General features: G+C 42.3%; 3 protein-coding genes across 3 annotated transcripts in view; 1 reads left to right on the top strand and 2 right to left on the bottom strand.

Moving 5' to 3' along the window:
* Positions 1 to 894, bottom strand: part of htatip2 (HIV-1 Tat interactive protein 2) — a 29,694-nt gene extending 28,800 nt beyond the window's left edge. The window contains exon 1 of the mRNA XM_008336980.3: positions 761 to 894. Within this exon, the coding sequence (XP_008335202.1) occupies positions 761 to 762 (2 nt within the window). The 5' untranslated portion in view covers positions 763 to 894. The remainder of the gene's footprint in view (positions 1 to 760) is intronic.
* dbx1a (developing brain homeobox 1a) overlaps positions 1 to 1,917 on the top strand; it is a 3,688-nt gene extending 1,771 nt beyond the window's left edge. The window contains exons 3-4 of the mRNA XM_008336982.3: positions 796 to 998; positions 1,240 to 1,917. Of these exons, the coding sequence (XP_008335204.1) occupies positions 796 to 998; positions 1,240 to 1,530 (494 nt within the window). The 3' untranslated portion in view covers positions 1,531 to 1,917. The remainder of the gene's footprint in view (positions 1 to 795; positions 999 to 1,239) is intronic.
* Positions 1,918 to 1,967: 50 nt separating this feature from the next.
* The window catches only part of nav2a (neuron navigator 2a), a 75,694-nt gene continuing 62,321 nt past the window's right edge, over positions 1,968 to 15,340 (bottom strand). Inside the window, exons 23-41 of the mRNA XM_025053530.1 lie at positions 15,203 to 15,255; positions 13,013 to 13,036; positions 12,540 to 12,614; positions 10,601 to 10,684; positions 10,394 to 10,517; positions 10,094 to 10,290; positions 8,550 to 8,722; positions 8,282 to 8,435; positions 8,007 to 8,187; positions 7,774 to 7,874; positions 7,589 to 7,684; positions 7,112 to 7,289; positions 6,752 to 6,987; positions 6,296 to 6,447; positions 6,139 to 6,210; positions 5,823 to 6,019; positions 5,625 to 5,743; positions 4,904 to 5,104; positions 1,968 to 4,679 (exon numbers count right to left, since the gene is read on the bottom strand). Coding sequence (XP_024909298.1) covers positions 4,554 to 4,679; positions 4,904 to 5,104; positions 5,625 to 5,743; positions 5,823 to 6,019; positions 6,139 to 6,210; positions 6,296 to 6,447; positions 6,752 to 6,987; positions 7,112 to 7,289; positions 7,589 to 7,684; positions 7,774 to 7,874; positions 8,007 to 8,187; positions 8,282 to 8,435; positions 8,550 to 8,722; positions 10,094 to 10,290; positions 10,394 to 10,517; positions 10,601 to 10,684; positions 12,540 to 12,614; positions 13,013 to 13,036; positions 15,203 to 15,255 — 2,543 coding nt within the window. The 3' untranslated portion in view covers positions 1,968 to 4,553. The remainder of the gene's footprint in view (positions 4,680 to 4,903; positions 5,105 to 5,624; positions 5,744 to 5,822; positions 6,020 to 6,138; positions 6,211 to 6,295; positions 6,448 to 6,751; positions 6,988 to 7,111; positions 7,290 to 7,588; positions 7,685 to 7,773; positions 7,875 to 8,006; positions 8,188 to 8,281; positions 8,436 to 8,549; positions 8,723 to 10,093; positions 10,291 to 10,393; positions 10,518 to 10,600; positions 10,685 to 12,539; positions 12,615 to 13,012; positions 13,037 to 15,202; positions 15,256 to 15,340) is intronic.

Below are 15,340 nucleotides of genomic sequence, written 5' to 3'. Positions count from 1 at the left end.
CCCCCTATTATCCAAACGGCCCAATCAACGAGTGCAGATAAAGAATAATCTCTTAGAAAAGTCTATAAAGTCGCTAGGCCGCGCTTTCATTCAGAAAAATCATAATGGAGATGGAGTCTTTTCATGGGGTCAACTGAATGCTCCAACAAAACAACTCCAGCGTCCTGAAAAGCTTTTCGTGTTCATTTAATGAAAATGATTTGGGGGCTTGAAGGGAAAAAGCGCCATTCCCTCTCCACTCCTCACTCCCCCTGCCGGGCATCAGTATTCTGGTATGCAGTTGTGTTTAGTTTGAAAGTGTAAATCTCCTTTTGTTGCGATAATATATGGCCTTCGCCGCCTGTCCAGAGTCTTTTCTGCGTTAGTTCATTACTACACAATTACCGTTCACGGTTTATTAACTCCTCTATCCGCCCTCACTGGGTTCCTTAAAGGATATGCTACCTCTTTACCATACCAATGCGTTTGGGGACCGGCCAATGTGCTAATTAGTCACCTCGTGCCATTTCACTCAAAACGGGACGTATTGCGCAGTTGCAAAGAGGGAAAAGTTTGAAAACTCTGATGTTATATCCACGTGAAGCCTTAATGCTGCATTTTCAACATTTACACTCCAAACTATTTCACCGGCTTATATTTTATTATTATATGTTTTCTGGCGCAATAAACTATATTTATTTTTAGTTGTATAATTTTATTTTATTTTATTTTATTGTTTGTAATGAAATGCAAGCAACAGAAAAACAAAAACTGGGCTTACATTTATTCGTTTCTTGTCTTTTTTCTGCTCTACAGCGTCTTCTTCAGTGGTTCCAATCCCTGGGACGTTTTCGTGGCCCTTAGCGACCAGAGGGAAACCCCGCAGAGGGATGCTGAGGAGGGCGGTGTTCTCTGACGTCCAGCGCAAGGCTTTGGAGAAAATGTTCCAAAAACAGAAATATATCAGCAAACCCGACAGAAAGAAATTGGCATCCAAACTCGGCCTCAAAGACTCTCAGGTAAAAAAACAAAACACATCTGCATTCTTGTTACGTCAACTGGCGTACCATATTTACGCACAAACATTTACGTCACGTGTTTACAACCCAAGCTGTGATCGATTCCCACTCATTTTAATCAGTTGTCAAAGTTTGTAAAAACTTTCACTTCGCACTAGTGTTTGCAGCAAAAACCTTCACCAGTCATTTTTGAACAACTTTCTACAAACTTTTCCATTAATCAGTATCTCACTTTTTGCAGGTGAAAATCTGGTTCCAGAACCGACGGATGAAGTGGAGGAACTCCAAGGAGCGAGAGTTGCTTTCGTCAGGCGGCTGCCGTGAACAGACGCTGCCCACCAAAGCCAACCCGCACCCGGACCTGAGCGACGTAGGCAAGAAGTCCTCCGCCGAGGATGAAGAGGACGAGGAGGAAGATGAGTTCGCTAGAGAGAGAGTAAGGTCGGCGCGGACCAGCACCTCCTCTCCTTCTCTGTCCAGCAAACACTCGGATTTCTCAGAGTCGGATGAAGAAGAAATAACAGTGTCCTAATTTATTTTTAAGAGACAAAACATATACAAACAACACTCACGTTTCCTCTCTAATACTGCGACCAGACTTGTAAAAAAAACAAACAAACAAAAAAAAAAAACGCAAACCCAAACTTCGTTGTTCAAAAAGCTTTCACTCCAGCGTCAGGATTCTGTCTGAGACACATTTTGCTGTTTTGCACAGCTTCGCCCTATTGTACAGTATTTTGTACAATTTTGTATGGAAATTTTATGCCAAGAATATTGAGTTCCTTGAATAGAGTTCTTTATTGAAAAATGTAGCTATTTCGTTAATAATTTATATCTGTTAAATAAGTATGTTGTATTATCTGATGTATATATGTTTATTTTACATGTTTTGTACAAACACCAATAAAATTGTAAACAGTTCCAAGTGTGTTGTGTGGGCTTTAAAAAACAGTCAAACTGTTGGCATCATAAATAATAATAGATTTTATTGAATCACAATAACTTAAGACTAGTACAGTGATATCAGATTTGAATCTTGGAGCCCTGCACAGACCAGTGATACAAACCGCATCAGTCTGCTCTGGTGTAAAGAGACTGTACATAAAATACTCCTTTTCAAGTACTGTAACAAATCAGCTAGAAAAAAGTCATCAAAATGCTGTGGGATAACCAACTATTTACACTTATCTTACATATAAAAATGTACAAAGCAAAGAAGGCTGAACATTCATTGGGTTTATGAACTATAAACAGACAAACTGGTCAAATGCTCCAGCAAAATCCACACTTTTGTGCTGGGGAGCAGGCTTTTCACAGCACAGACAGAGTCAACCTCTTTGTGCTTACAGCAGGAAAGCGTCTGTGAGTCACACCGACATACACACGGATAAAGAACATTTGCTACAAATCCCAAAGAAAAAAAAAAGCCTTTACAAATTTGCCTCCATGCCGTATGTCTGAGCAGAGCCAATCTCTGCTCGAGGGGGACAAATGCACACTGAGCTCCGGGCTTCCATCTCAGGAAATCACAATGAATGTTGCATAGCATCGCTGACAAGAAGAAAAAAAAACACTGAAAGTGGTGGAAGCTGCTGTGAGCTCGATGACCCCTGGATTCAAACGTCTGCCTAACCTTTGGGAAGGCAGGCTTGGAGGTTTAAAACAAAGAAAAAGTAGAATATCTTTCTTTCATTTTAACCATAGAAATGTCTCCAACAATTATACAATTTCATTCAACCACAAGTATATACTTTTAATTTTTGATTAATTATATCACTATATGAACAAAGCAGCATATACACCAAATTTCACTTAGACTTTCTTTTTCATCACATAATCAAAACAGACATTGAGTGTGACAAAAGCATAGTTAAAGGATGGGGCTGAGGTATAAAACAATTTAAAAGAAAACGTCCCTCACCCAATCAACCTGCTTAAATTCTGATTTCAAGCACCAAAAACACATCTATTTTGTCAGCTGCTCATGGTCCAAATATTTACACCAGCTTCTCAGCAATGAGTCACACATACATGCCAACAAATAACCTTGGAACCCACAGTACTGCTTCTTATTCACATGTCTTCATTCCCATGGCGTTGGTGTTTACTATGAGAGGTCACGGCTGCTCCCAAACAGCCAGTTGACCTGGAGCCCTGTCTAATGTTCAGCCACTCAGACCGACAGATAAAGGCTCTGTTAATGCACATCATCTGAACGTAGAAAAATGTAAGGCATTATTTGTAAGAATTCAGTCCAGCACCAAAAGATACTTGTGCTACAACACACTGTTGTAACCAAACAGGCTAATCACAGGATCATACAGGGGTTAAAGCAAAGGAACAACAGTGATGATGAGACACCGCACAGAAAGGTACAACACAAACGTGACATCGTCTCAAATACTCTCAGAGATACAGGGACAAATCAAGATGCAGTGAATGTTAAAGTACCTCCTCCTAACTGAACTCCTGGTACTGTAGAAGTACTGAAGCACATCATGTAAGAGTTAATGTTGGGTGTAGTGAAAGAATTGGTGATCATGTTCATTTACAGAGAGAAAAGCTGCACCTGATGTAGTTTGTTTCTGTTTAGTATTCAGTATAGTCATTTGTAGAAGTTTTCACAGCAGATGGCCTGCCTGATACAACCATTGCCGCTAGTATTTGTAAGTTTCTATGAGACTGAATAGTAAACTCTGAAACCTTGATTTTGGACTGTAAACAACTAAGCAACAACAGGACTGTGGGACTCCATCTCTCTGGAGTTTTGTTGTTCAGGGAGTTGTTTGAAGCCTTTAAAATGCACATATACTTTTTTGCCCAAATAAAAAACTCCAAATGTGACTGTTGGAAAGTGTGCTTTTAATTTACATGTGCTCTCTTAATAATTTTGTAGCGATAATACTGTACTGATAGCGTTTGGAGGAGTTTCCTTTCAGATTAAATGTTCACTTTAGCTCAACTTGTCGTGTCACATTAAAACACGCAGTTTGTGCTTAAGAGAAGACGTAGAAGAGGGCGTAACACGTTCATCCCCCCATCCCTTCAGCAGGCAGCGTCCTTGTCAGTGCTCTTAGTGAACGTTTGCTCAGCAGCGCTAACACTCCACAGATTTAATGGCCTGTATCGCCATCTGCAGGCAAAGCTGACACTTGCAGTTGAGCAGGACCAGGTGTCGATGCTGCAGGTCAGTGAAAGGTGGAAGAATCCAGGCTGGTGTTGATGTATTTAAAATGGTTGGATGACGAGGGTAATGATGATGACAGGGCGACAAGGGGGGCTGTGTCCTTTTTTTTTCAGTCTGTCTGAAGATATCAGGCTCCCAACAGGAGCCATGGGCCACAGAGGTGAAAACAAAACAGTACAGTAGAAACTTTTGTTGCCTGTTTTTTTTCTGAAATGCAATTTTGTACTTCTTCTTCTATATTTGGGTTACCCGCACCCAAATTAAGGTGGCTGTATTTTTGTAGCATTAAAACTATGCTCCTGGCAACTTGTCCGCACAGTAAGAATATTTTAAAAAGTTACTCCTGAAAAAAGGACGACAAAATATCATCACAAGGTGGATTCCAGTGATGAATCCAGGATGTCGTCCTGGTGGCTGTTGCTGTTGGAATCACTGTCGTAGCTCTGTGGGCTGGAAGATGTCGCTGCTTCCTTTAGACGCATCAACATGTTCATCTGTGGAAGAAAGACAGTGTTCGTGTGATTGATCTTACTGCACTGGAACGTTTGAGGAATATTAAGTGAATATTTGACCATGAATATTTACTCTATTTTTATTGCTTTGTATGAATCAATTTTCAGGTGATTTTATACTCAAATAAGCAAAAAGAAAAAAAAAATCCTAGCAGAAATCAATGATATTATCGAAATCTACAGTGAAACAGAAATATTTTCCTTACCAGTGGGTCTGCATCACTGTCACTCTGTGGCAGCTCTTTTCTGACTCCTTCTCTTGGGGCAGAGTAGCCGTCAAAGCCGACATCCTCTGGGCGGAGCTGCAGCAGTGGTGGCCAGTCTGAGGGAGCATGTGTAGCCGACCAGGGGTAGGTGTCAATCACCCAGGCAGCTGGGTCCTCCCACACAGCTCTGCGACCATACAGCTGTGGAAACACACAATAAATAATAATAATAAAAAATACTACAAATGGGGCGAATTGGTTTTCTAACATTTAGATTGTTTTGCAAACTGCAAATGTGCTTTGTAACTTTGATTAGTTTTTATTTTATAACCAATTGTCATGTAGTTTGGTACTAACAAACGGGGAGAACATAAAGGGAAGCCATCAGTTAACACAGAGAATCAACCTAATGACCTTTATGCTGCATGCAAGAACATTAACCATGCTTGTGCAGTGTAAAGCAAATCAGTGATGTCACCATAGTAATTTAGTTTAATGCTAATCACACGGAGATTAAGATGAAACAAATAATCAACTTCAATTTTAAGGATGTGGTATTCCAAGAGGGCGAATGTGAGCACTGATCTTATTTCACAGTCAATTAGTCATCCAATAATTAAGAATCAGTTTTAAATTCTCTAAATGAAACGGTTGATTTGCACTGTACTTAATAAAACCCCTCCTGGGCCTTAGATAGAAAATCTTCAGTTGATCTTTTTACCTGCAGTCCCTCTCGTACAGCCTCTAACATGTAGGGAATGATGGAGTAGTTCCAGAGGTCAGTGAACCAAACCCTGGAGCCCTCCACATCCATAGGGCACGACAGAAAGAGGCGAGGTCCTGAGAACACAGAGAAGAAGTCAAACACTGGTCTGCATGGATGACCAAAGTCCAGTTAGGAAAGTGAACATCCTCTCACCGATGGTGACGTCAGAGGAACTGTGTGCCTCCAGGAAGCGGTTGAGGTGGTGCCAAACCCGTGGTATCCAGTCAATGATCTTCACCAGCTCCACATTCCTCGTCCGACTGCCAATCTCTGTCTCAATCAGCTTCCTCCTCAGGTAGCGCCCAAGGAAACCCTTCACTGGCTCCGTGTGGTTGGCACACAGTACCCACCTGACCAAATACCACGCACACACAGGTTTATTACATGACATCATGTCAAAATGATAATTCCAACAGCATTTTTTGAATTAATTTCTATTACTTGACATGTGATGGATGTTTAAATCTACCTGAAGTTGTGGTGGAGCTGCAGGTTGGGGGAAGATGATGTTGCCTGGCTCATGGTGCCAATGATGTAGGGACTAAAAAAAGAAAACAATCATTTATAATAATGTATTTACTCTAATTGGGTGGAACAAGTGAAAACAGCTAAACAAGAGAACTAACCTGTGTTGGTAACTACAGTTAAAAAGGCCGTTGAAAATCTCTCCGAGTGAGCTGACGTGATGCAAGTTATCCAGAATGACCACTAGAGGGCTCCCCACTCCGGACATACTGCTGCACTGCTCAGCCAAACCAGACAAATACTGACGCAACTCCTAAGAGAATGAAAGAGAAATTGTGTACTTAAAGCTGTGACCTATATACATGTATAAATGTATACACAGGTACGACTAATATTTGTATTTCTGTTTTTTAAGATTACAGTAAAATCTTTGATAAATTGTGACACAGTTGTACTGTAAACTTACAATGTAATCCTATATAGTTCATTTTCAAAAAGAAAAATCTCTGTGGCTTACAAATTCAAACATCATTCTTAATTCCAATCTCTGCTTCATTTCAGAGCAATTCTATCAACAATGAATTAAACATCAGTTAAACTCAGATGCATGAACTTACTTTGCTGGACTTATGGTCCACGTTAAAAGTGACAATAGAGTGCGGAGTTAGAGGTCGGCCCTCCAGCAGCAGCAGGTGTCTGGACAGCTGATTGGCCAGGTAGGTCTTCCCGGTGCCGCTGGGACCTGACAGGATGACTCTCCTGTGCTCCTTCAGCAGGGAGATATAGCGTTGCAGCATTGGCTTTGGAATCAGAGTGTCAAAGACCAGAGAGTCCACATTCCCGCTGGTTACACCTGAAAAAAAATCACACTTTAACTTCCTTCTTCTTGTCTTTTTTTCGGTCACTATAAAAGGAGCAGCAGCAGTATCACTGTTATGTTTTGCAGCACAGACTGAATGAGTATGAAAATGCCGTACCTTTAAGCTGGATGCTGATGGTGTTGCTGTCTCCCACCAGGTAGCCACAGGGCAGCAGCTCTGGTGTGTCTGCAGCGGTGAGGCTGCTCGGGCGGTGGATCTCTCCGATATTATACCCTTCCACACTGTCAGAGCTCAGGCCCAGCTGGGTCACTGGGTCCACGTGGGTGATGTACTCCTGAAAAATTAACAACAGATCAGTTTTAAACGGCACACCTAACAATATAGTGTTTTATAGTATTACTAATGGAAATATATAAATATATCATTTAAAACAAATTAACAAAAAGCTGCAAAGCTCAGAGTAGTAACCAAGGTTGGAATGGTGTATGGCAGGCAGAACCAGAAGTACAGTAAATAATATATAGTATAAGCATGTCTACGGATATTCTATGGATCATGGACCTGTTAGTTCCTCAAGTTACAAAATAGTTGGTGTGGATCTAATACTGTTTTTTTATTTTGCACTTCACTTACCTTAAACAGGCGTCGAACCACTCCATCCAGAACATCCCACTTGGTTTTACCACTAACGCCGATGCAACCAATCAAAAAATTGCGCAGCCGTCTCTCCTGCAACAGAAAAAAAACAACAACAACTGGTTTAAAAGCCGTACTAGCTGGAGCGATGGTTTGGGATGTACTTTTGAAAACTGCCTCACCTCTGTCCACTTGCTGTCCTCTTCCAGACTGACAACTATCTTCACATGTCTCCCCTCCTTCCTCATCCCTCCTTCTCCACCGGTGTCATCTAGCAGCATGTCTGGTGGTGCAAACATTAAAACAAAGTAAGTCCGCTGATTGATAGTCATGGTATGACTCGGTTTCATTTTATCCATTCACAAAGACATGTTTAAAGAACCGTGGTTCCTGCTGTGTCTTTGCTCTGTCGTACCCAGGCTGGTGGACTCGCTGGTGGAGAGGTTCAGACTGTGCTGAGAAAGGCCAGGTCCTGGGATCTGGCCAGTTGTGTGAGGAGGGGGAGAAGATGAGATGGAGACCTGGGAGCCTGTCCTGCTTCCCTGGTTCTCCAGCTTCAGACGGTCATTTTCTGCCTTAAGTTTCTCAATCTCCACCTATAGAAATAAACAGAGGAAGGATTGAGAAATAAATATATGTCCATGTCAGTGTCTGCAGGACTAAATCAACTAATCTAACGTATCTGCAGACCTGCATACGGTTCATGGCCTCCCTGAGCTGATCCAGCTGATGGGCAGAGCTGAGAGCCTCCAGACGGATGTCAGTCAGCTTCATCTCCTTCTCCCTGAGCTCGCTCCGCAGCTGCATCACCGTCTCTGCCTCGCTGTCCAGACACTCTGATAATCTGTGCACGAACCAAACACAGCAGGAAACGTTTACCTTTACGCTTTTGTGTGTTTTCAAATGTTTTGTGTTTAATATCTTTGTTTTTCCAGCATGTGACAACAAATCCACTCACAGCTGGTTGGAGTGTGTATTCCTGAGCATGTGGCCGGGGCCTGTGGTGCCGTTGTGGGGGAGCTTTGGGGAGGATGGCAGAGAGGAGTCGGTCATCTCTTCGATGTCAGAGTGAGAGGAAGCAGACTTTGGAGATTTCTTCTTGCTGAACGCTTGTTTGAAGGAGCTTCGCAACTGCAGGTATGAAACACAACAAGACAGAAGGAGAGGAGATGGTGAGTGGAAGAGAAACACAGCCTTCAGACAGGACTTAAAGGGGAAGGAGGTGGAGGGAAACAGAAGCGGTCAGTGAAAAGGAGAGTGGGTAAAAAGGGAGGCCGTCAGATCACTTCGGTCGTAATGTTTTGTCTGTGGCCTAGATTGTAGTTGAAGTGAACTAAGACTTCTTGGTAACAGTAACTAAATGGTATCAGCTCTGTCAATGGAGTATTTGATTCCTAAAAATATTTAACTGGCTTTGGCAACAAATTCCAGTGATGCACTGATACAATTCTGGAGAACAGTTTGTAAGTGGAATCTATCAAAAAATCGTGTTTTGTTTACATTCAAATAACTTTCTAAAGAAGCCTCTTCACCCTGGGAACTGAGAGGACCATGCAGAAAAGAATGCTGACTTTCACTTTCACAAACTGTGTCTGTGATAAGCTGGATAGAGACTTGACCGAAGTGACAGTTTTGGGGAAAAGGCAGTGATAAAGAATTAGGGAAAGGAGCACGAGCCAGAAAAAAAGGGAGAAAAAATACAAGTTTAGGTTAGTCATCCAGAAAAAAGTGCAGGGGCGTTAGGCAGGAGGTGTTTTTTGGTTCCTTTTGTTCCTTTCACACAGCGTTCCAGTCTTACCTCGGAAACCTGCCACATGAAGCGAAGCAGAGGAAAACAGGGAGACAAAACAGCACATGTTCATATGGGTTCATATGAGTGTTTAACTGGGTTGTGGGGGAGAGAGGGGGAAAGAGGGGGAGCTGAGGATTAGACCCTTGAAAGCTAGAAAGGCTCAGAGAGTATTTCATCTGACTCCCATAGTGCTGTAAACTAATTCTACATCACAACCACCATGAGAAGGGAAGGGTCTCTCACAATCCAATATAAGCCTAAGCCCCTATATACCATTTCACACACACTGTCTGAGCAGCACCTGCAGCAAGGAACCAAGTGGGAGCCCTCACATCCACAAGTCTGACAGCTGGAAGCACGCACACACACACACACACACACACACACACACAGTGTGTAATCTATTATGACTGGAGCCAAAGCAGGAAACTCTTTAACCACCATCAGGAAGAAACCCATGAATTTTTCTAAACATCCAACATCAGGATCAGATAGGACAAAACCACAGGGACCTGAAACCTCACTTCACACCAGGGTGACGAGGAGGAAATGTTAGGCTACATACATCAGTTTCACTGACTGGTCCTCTGGTGCACAGGAAAGTCTTTTAGAATCAAACAAACAAATGTAAAAGTTCACACCTTTGACAGAAATAAAAGACACTGAAGAGAAATATGATGCAAAACGTTTTATGAAAAGTAGCCAAGTACCCAGTTCTTCTTGTTCTTCTTCTTGTTTTTTGCATCAGCGTCCATGTTAGAGCCCACACTGGAATGGCTGGTTGCACTGGCAATGCTGCTGACACTATCGGAGGAGTGCTGTCTCCTGATGCGCAGGTCCGGCTGCTGTTGCTGATGCTGCTGATGCTGCTGCTGATGCTGTTGCTGGGGACTGCCATTGTTTTTAGCTAAAGGAAAACAGACGTAGTATAGAAAAATAAATGATGGAACACTGAATCAGTGATGTGTTTTTTTAGACACTTTGTCTCCAGGATGAACGTCACGCCTCACCTGTCTTGTCTCCTTTAGAAGCCAGTTCAGGCGTGTTGATGACTCCATTAATGGCAGCCTGAGCAACAGCATTCTGCTTCTTCAGCAACTCGATGGTCTTCCTCAACTCGTTCAGCTCAGAGTCCTGCACGGATGAAACGCAGGCAGATTAATAATGTGGGCTTTATAGGTTTGTTCGATATCAAGCAAGAGCTGTTTTTTTTTTACTTTCTGCTCTGCAGTCAGGGTGAGATTCTTCAGTCTGATGGTCATGTTGCCCAGACTTTGTTCAAATGCTGCCACCAGGTGAGCCTGAGGGAGAAAGACAAGTCGAAACATACATTCATCTTGGTTAGAGAATTAGAATCCATTATTTGTATTGTACTATAAGTAAATAAAAAAATAGATATTTTTTTCTTCAATAGCTTGACTATGAAATGCCATCTAGCCATGACCAAAAACCATGACTTCAATAAATATCCTCAATGTCCTTAATGTTAACAGCTGCTGAATGCTATGACATGACTTGTTGATATATATATATTGGGTGATGGCCATCACAAAGAGCCACAGATAGGAAGAGATAGGAAACCTGCTTGAGATGTGATCTGTAGCCCTGAGCTAAGAAACCAGTTATGGCAAAAACAGTCAAACTGTTCACCACAACCGCTGAACCAAACCATAAGGAACAATATGTGCCACAATAAACCGCGGTTCCCTGTGGGTCCACTTCGGTTCTCACACTACAGACCCACATCCAAGCCAAACCATTACATCATTTTCAATGAGGAACATTAGTGCAGCTGAAAATAATAACTCAGAGTCAAGTCCAGGACTCAGGACGGGGCCATCTCCAGATCATTCTTGTTAAATACAGTTAGGGAAATGTTGGTATTGTGAGGTGATTTGACAGATCTCTGGCTGTGAGTGTGTGAGAACAAGTGGAGTCCAACAGAGGACTCTTGTCCACATCTGCCAATGCAGACAAACGTGGACACACAAGACAACTCTTCCAGGTTCAGTAAAACGTTTTTACCAATTCACCAAAACTGTTTTATATTAAAAGGTTATAAGCAAAAGGCTGGAGTAAAGGCAAAGACTTTGATAACTTTTCTATTTTTATGTCAACGATAAATAAGCTTAGAAAAGAAACTCTCCAGAATATTCCCTGTATTAACTTTCCATTTTTTGTTTTGTTTTTTGTTTTTTGAGGGCCTTCATTTTTTGAAGGTTTAATCACTTTTGAAGGTTTGGGTTTTATACGACTGCTTTATATGAAAGAAAACCTTAAGATTTAAGGCTTCATTTTTCACTACGACCCCGAACAAGTGTGGGTGCAGTCAACCTTCACTGCTTCATACAGGCTGTGAAATGCAGATGCCTTTAGGAAGTCTGTGTGTGATTTAGATGAGGTGTTGACTGAAGTGCAGTCCTTTTTGTAGCAGGACATGTTCTTGGATTCTCAGCCTTGGGGGTCCGTTGGTGTGTTAAAACAATCCATCATCTGTCTGCGGCTTGTAATTAACTGTTTGAACAGTGCACCTCCCTCATCCTCTATCCGGCCCTGCGACCTCCTACCATCAGCTCCACTGTGCTAACTGTGTGTCTATCAACACTTACAGCAGGCTTTTTTTCCTGAATCCCGGCATCTTTAGATGTAAATCTCCAGTCCACATCTGGGAAGGCCCCTCGGCAGGTTTGCCGACACTCGACTCCCTGCTGTAATCTTATACCTGTTCCTTTTCATATCTCTAATCCACAGTTTAACTCAGCAGCTAGCACAGACTCAGGCAGCAGATTACAAGTGGAGCGTGGCCAGACTGCAGACAAGGATTCATGTCTGAAGACGCTCTCTAAAAGTTCAGCCACATGTGAAATTACAACTTCTGTGATGACAATCAATTTTAGTGGTGCATAAGGGTGACAATATAAATTGTTATTGTCAGGAAATCCAATCACATCCATTCTCCATCAGTTATTCAGCATAAGTCTTTCTTCTCCTCATTTGTTCCTCAGTCATGTCCTTATAGAAACTAACCCATTCTAATGTGTCTTTTCCACACAACATAAATCACTCAAATGATGAAAACCATCAATGATTACAGAGTGAAGGAGATAAAAGTGTGTGTGGGAATGTGTGTGTGTCTTCTCATTCTCATCAACTTACGTTGGCGCTCAACTGTGTCGTCAGGGCGGAAACCTTTTCCTGTGAGGCATCTAGCTCCCGGCGCAGCTTCCGTATCTTAAAACAAAACAAAACACGCAAAATCATGAAGCAGCAAGACACATAAAAGAAGACACAAGTGCTGTCTATAAAAGAGCACGCTCACACACACACGCACACACACTCTGGGTTCACGGTGGCAATAGTGCTGCAGTAACAAACGAGGGTGTCTCCCAGATTGGAGCTGTGATATGTTGGAGATGAGATGAAACGGAGCAGATGCATAAAGGAGAACATTCAGGTGAACGCAGGTGTTCAGAAAGGAACAAGAGTCTGTTACAGGGTCACTCACAATACAGTTACATGGGTAACAGGATACAACTGTGAAAACAAACCCATGTTTCAACAAGTCCAGCCACTGCACACACAGAAAATTAAAGAGGACAGACGTGAGGTGGGCGGGCTGAGACACTCACCTCCGACTGAGACTTCTCCTCGTTCTGTAAAAACAAACAGCAGAAGGAGAGGAAATCATTAGGGGACACTGGCCAAATGATGCCTGACGTCAGGCTACACACGACGACACACACTCTGCCTGATTTATTGGCTCCCACATGTGTAAACAGTGGAGAGAGACTGTGTGGTGTAATGTGTCTGGAAAGCAGAGATATTGCTCCTGGAGGCATTTCACTGAGATATCCCAGTGTGGAGTTCCATTGTGTGCACTGAACTGCACGCAGAACAATGACCGAAAAAAAAAAATAAGACAGGGAGGCAAACACATACGACACGCAAAACAAACGCTCGCACGAACGTACAAACCCATACACACCCTGAAAACAGTGACACATGTAACACCCACATCACATGCAAACAGACTGCAGGAACAGGACAACTGTATTCAAAACGGACACAGCCTTGAGCTGTTTAAACAACTTTAAACTTTAAACTGAAACCAGTTTGGATGATGTATTCTTATTATAAATAAGACTATAAATTAAGAGATTAGGTGTGGTACTGAATAGAATTTTAATCTTAATCTTAAACCTGAAATGCATTTCTGTCAATTCTGGTTCATTTATAACACATTTTCCCAGACTTTGCATTGACAGAGATTTTCAGCCTCTGAGGTGTTTTCCTTCCTAAAGCCTGTTGAACATCTGGTCCCGGTGAATGTCTCCTGACAGATGCAACCAGGCAGAAAAGGCTGATAATTAATGATCTTTTTCATTTGGCAGCACTTCACGGCCACTAGTCATTGTCTACAGCCTCCAACAACATTATGTGTCTGTGCATGTAGCAGTACAGCACTGTTACAGCACATGTGCTCTGTGGCACATGTTCCACACAGCCAACTGTCAATCACACCCCTGAGACAACTAATCCTGGATACACAAACAGAGCAGCAGCCTGTCCAACCCAGTCACACAGACAAAACAGTGTCAACATGTCAGCAGCGCAGGTCAACATCCCCCAAATGACTTCAGCCCCAGTCAGTGATTTTAAAAAAAATCATCTCATAATGGCTGATGCAGACACAGAGGCACTGAAAACAATTCTATGTCAGTTAGACATTTCAGCCCAGCTGGAATAATCCCTTCTTCTCATCCCTACCGTTTGCTGCCAGGAGGTGACAGTTCCCGTCAGGGATATGGTCGCCATCATTTTGCCTCTAATCTCCTCCTCACTTTGATTTCAAACCTCTTGGCTCTCTGACTCCAGGAACCAGCTGAGGGCTGTGCAGTATCTGAGTAGTATCTGAGCCAGTTTCTGCTACACCTGCCCAGGTAAGAAAGACCTGCCCACTACTGGGATAAGGAGGAGCAGGAGAGGGAGTAGGTGGTGGAGGAGGAGGAGTCACGCCGTGAGGCACAACGCTCTTACTGGCTGCAGTGTGAATGAGCTGAGTGACTGCAATCAGACCTTTTTCCTCACAGGGTGTAGGAGTAAGATATCTGGGTGGATTAGAAGATGAATGTGCATCATTGTATTCACTCTGACTCCGATGCCTAATGTTTCATAAATCCACAGGCAGGAGCTGAAACCTGCTTCTCTGGTACAGACATGAACTGGAGGGACACGCGTCAAAGAACAGCAGCTCTGATTTGTGGATACATTATTATTATTATTATTATTATTATTATTATTATTATTATTCATAATGTCCTTTTCTCAGTGAGTGTAACTATATTCCTAATTTTGTTTAATTAAATGTTCCTGTGCAAATGTTTATTCTTGATAGTTTATATCTACAATTTCTACTCAAGATGTTAATGTAAAGATATGTAAATTCAAAATAAACCTAAATGATAAACATGTCACTAGTCTAGTATTGGAAAAAAAATTAAACTTTTTAACTTTAAAACAGTTTGACTTTTACAGTGATATAGTTATAAATGTTCATATGAAAAATACCTGGACCACCTGTCGTCCAACCGTATTCTGATCCAAAAGTGTTATTGGTAGAAACAGACAACATAATGTGTAGAAACTCCTGTTTCAACTTTCAAAGCAGATGCTGACTCTGCAAACGTTGCCAACACCTGCAGCCAGGTGTTGGTCTGAGGCCACAGCTCCATCATGACCTCAGATGGGTGAGAATGACTTCTACTTGGCAGCAGCAACAGCAGCTGTCAGTGAGAACTGTTGACATTGTGTAAACTCACCGTTGAGTAGATGGAGGACGTGCTGGAGACCAGAGACAAAGAGGATCCATGAACTGAAACCAGGAGGAAAAGTGTGGATTAGAAAAGAACATCTGAACACACAACGGAACAGCACCCCCCCACCCCCCCATATTCAGA

Source organism: Cynoglossus semilaevis, unplaced genomic scaffold (genome assembly GCF_000523025.1).
Source record: "Cynoglossus semilaevis isolate Cse_v1.0 unplaced genomic scaffold, Cse_v1.0 scaffold1033, whole genome shotgun sequence".
In the NCBI taxonomy this organism is placed as follows: domain Eukaryota; kingdom Metazoa; phylum Chordata; class Actinopteri; order Pleuronectiformes; family Cynoglossidae; genus Cynoglossus; species Cynoglossus semilaevis.
This window is presented reverse-complemented; position numbering and strand designations above follow the sequence as displayed.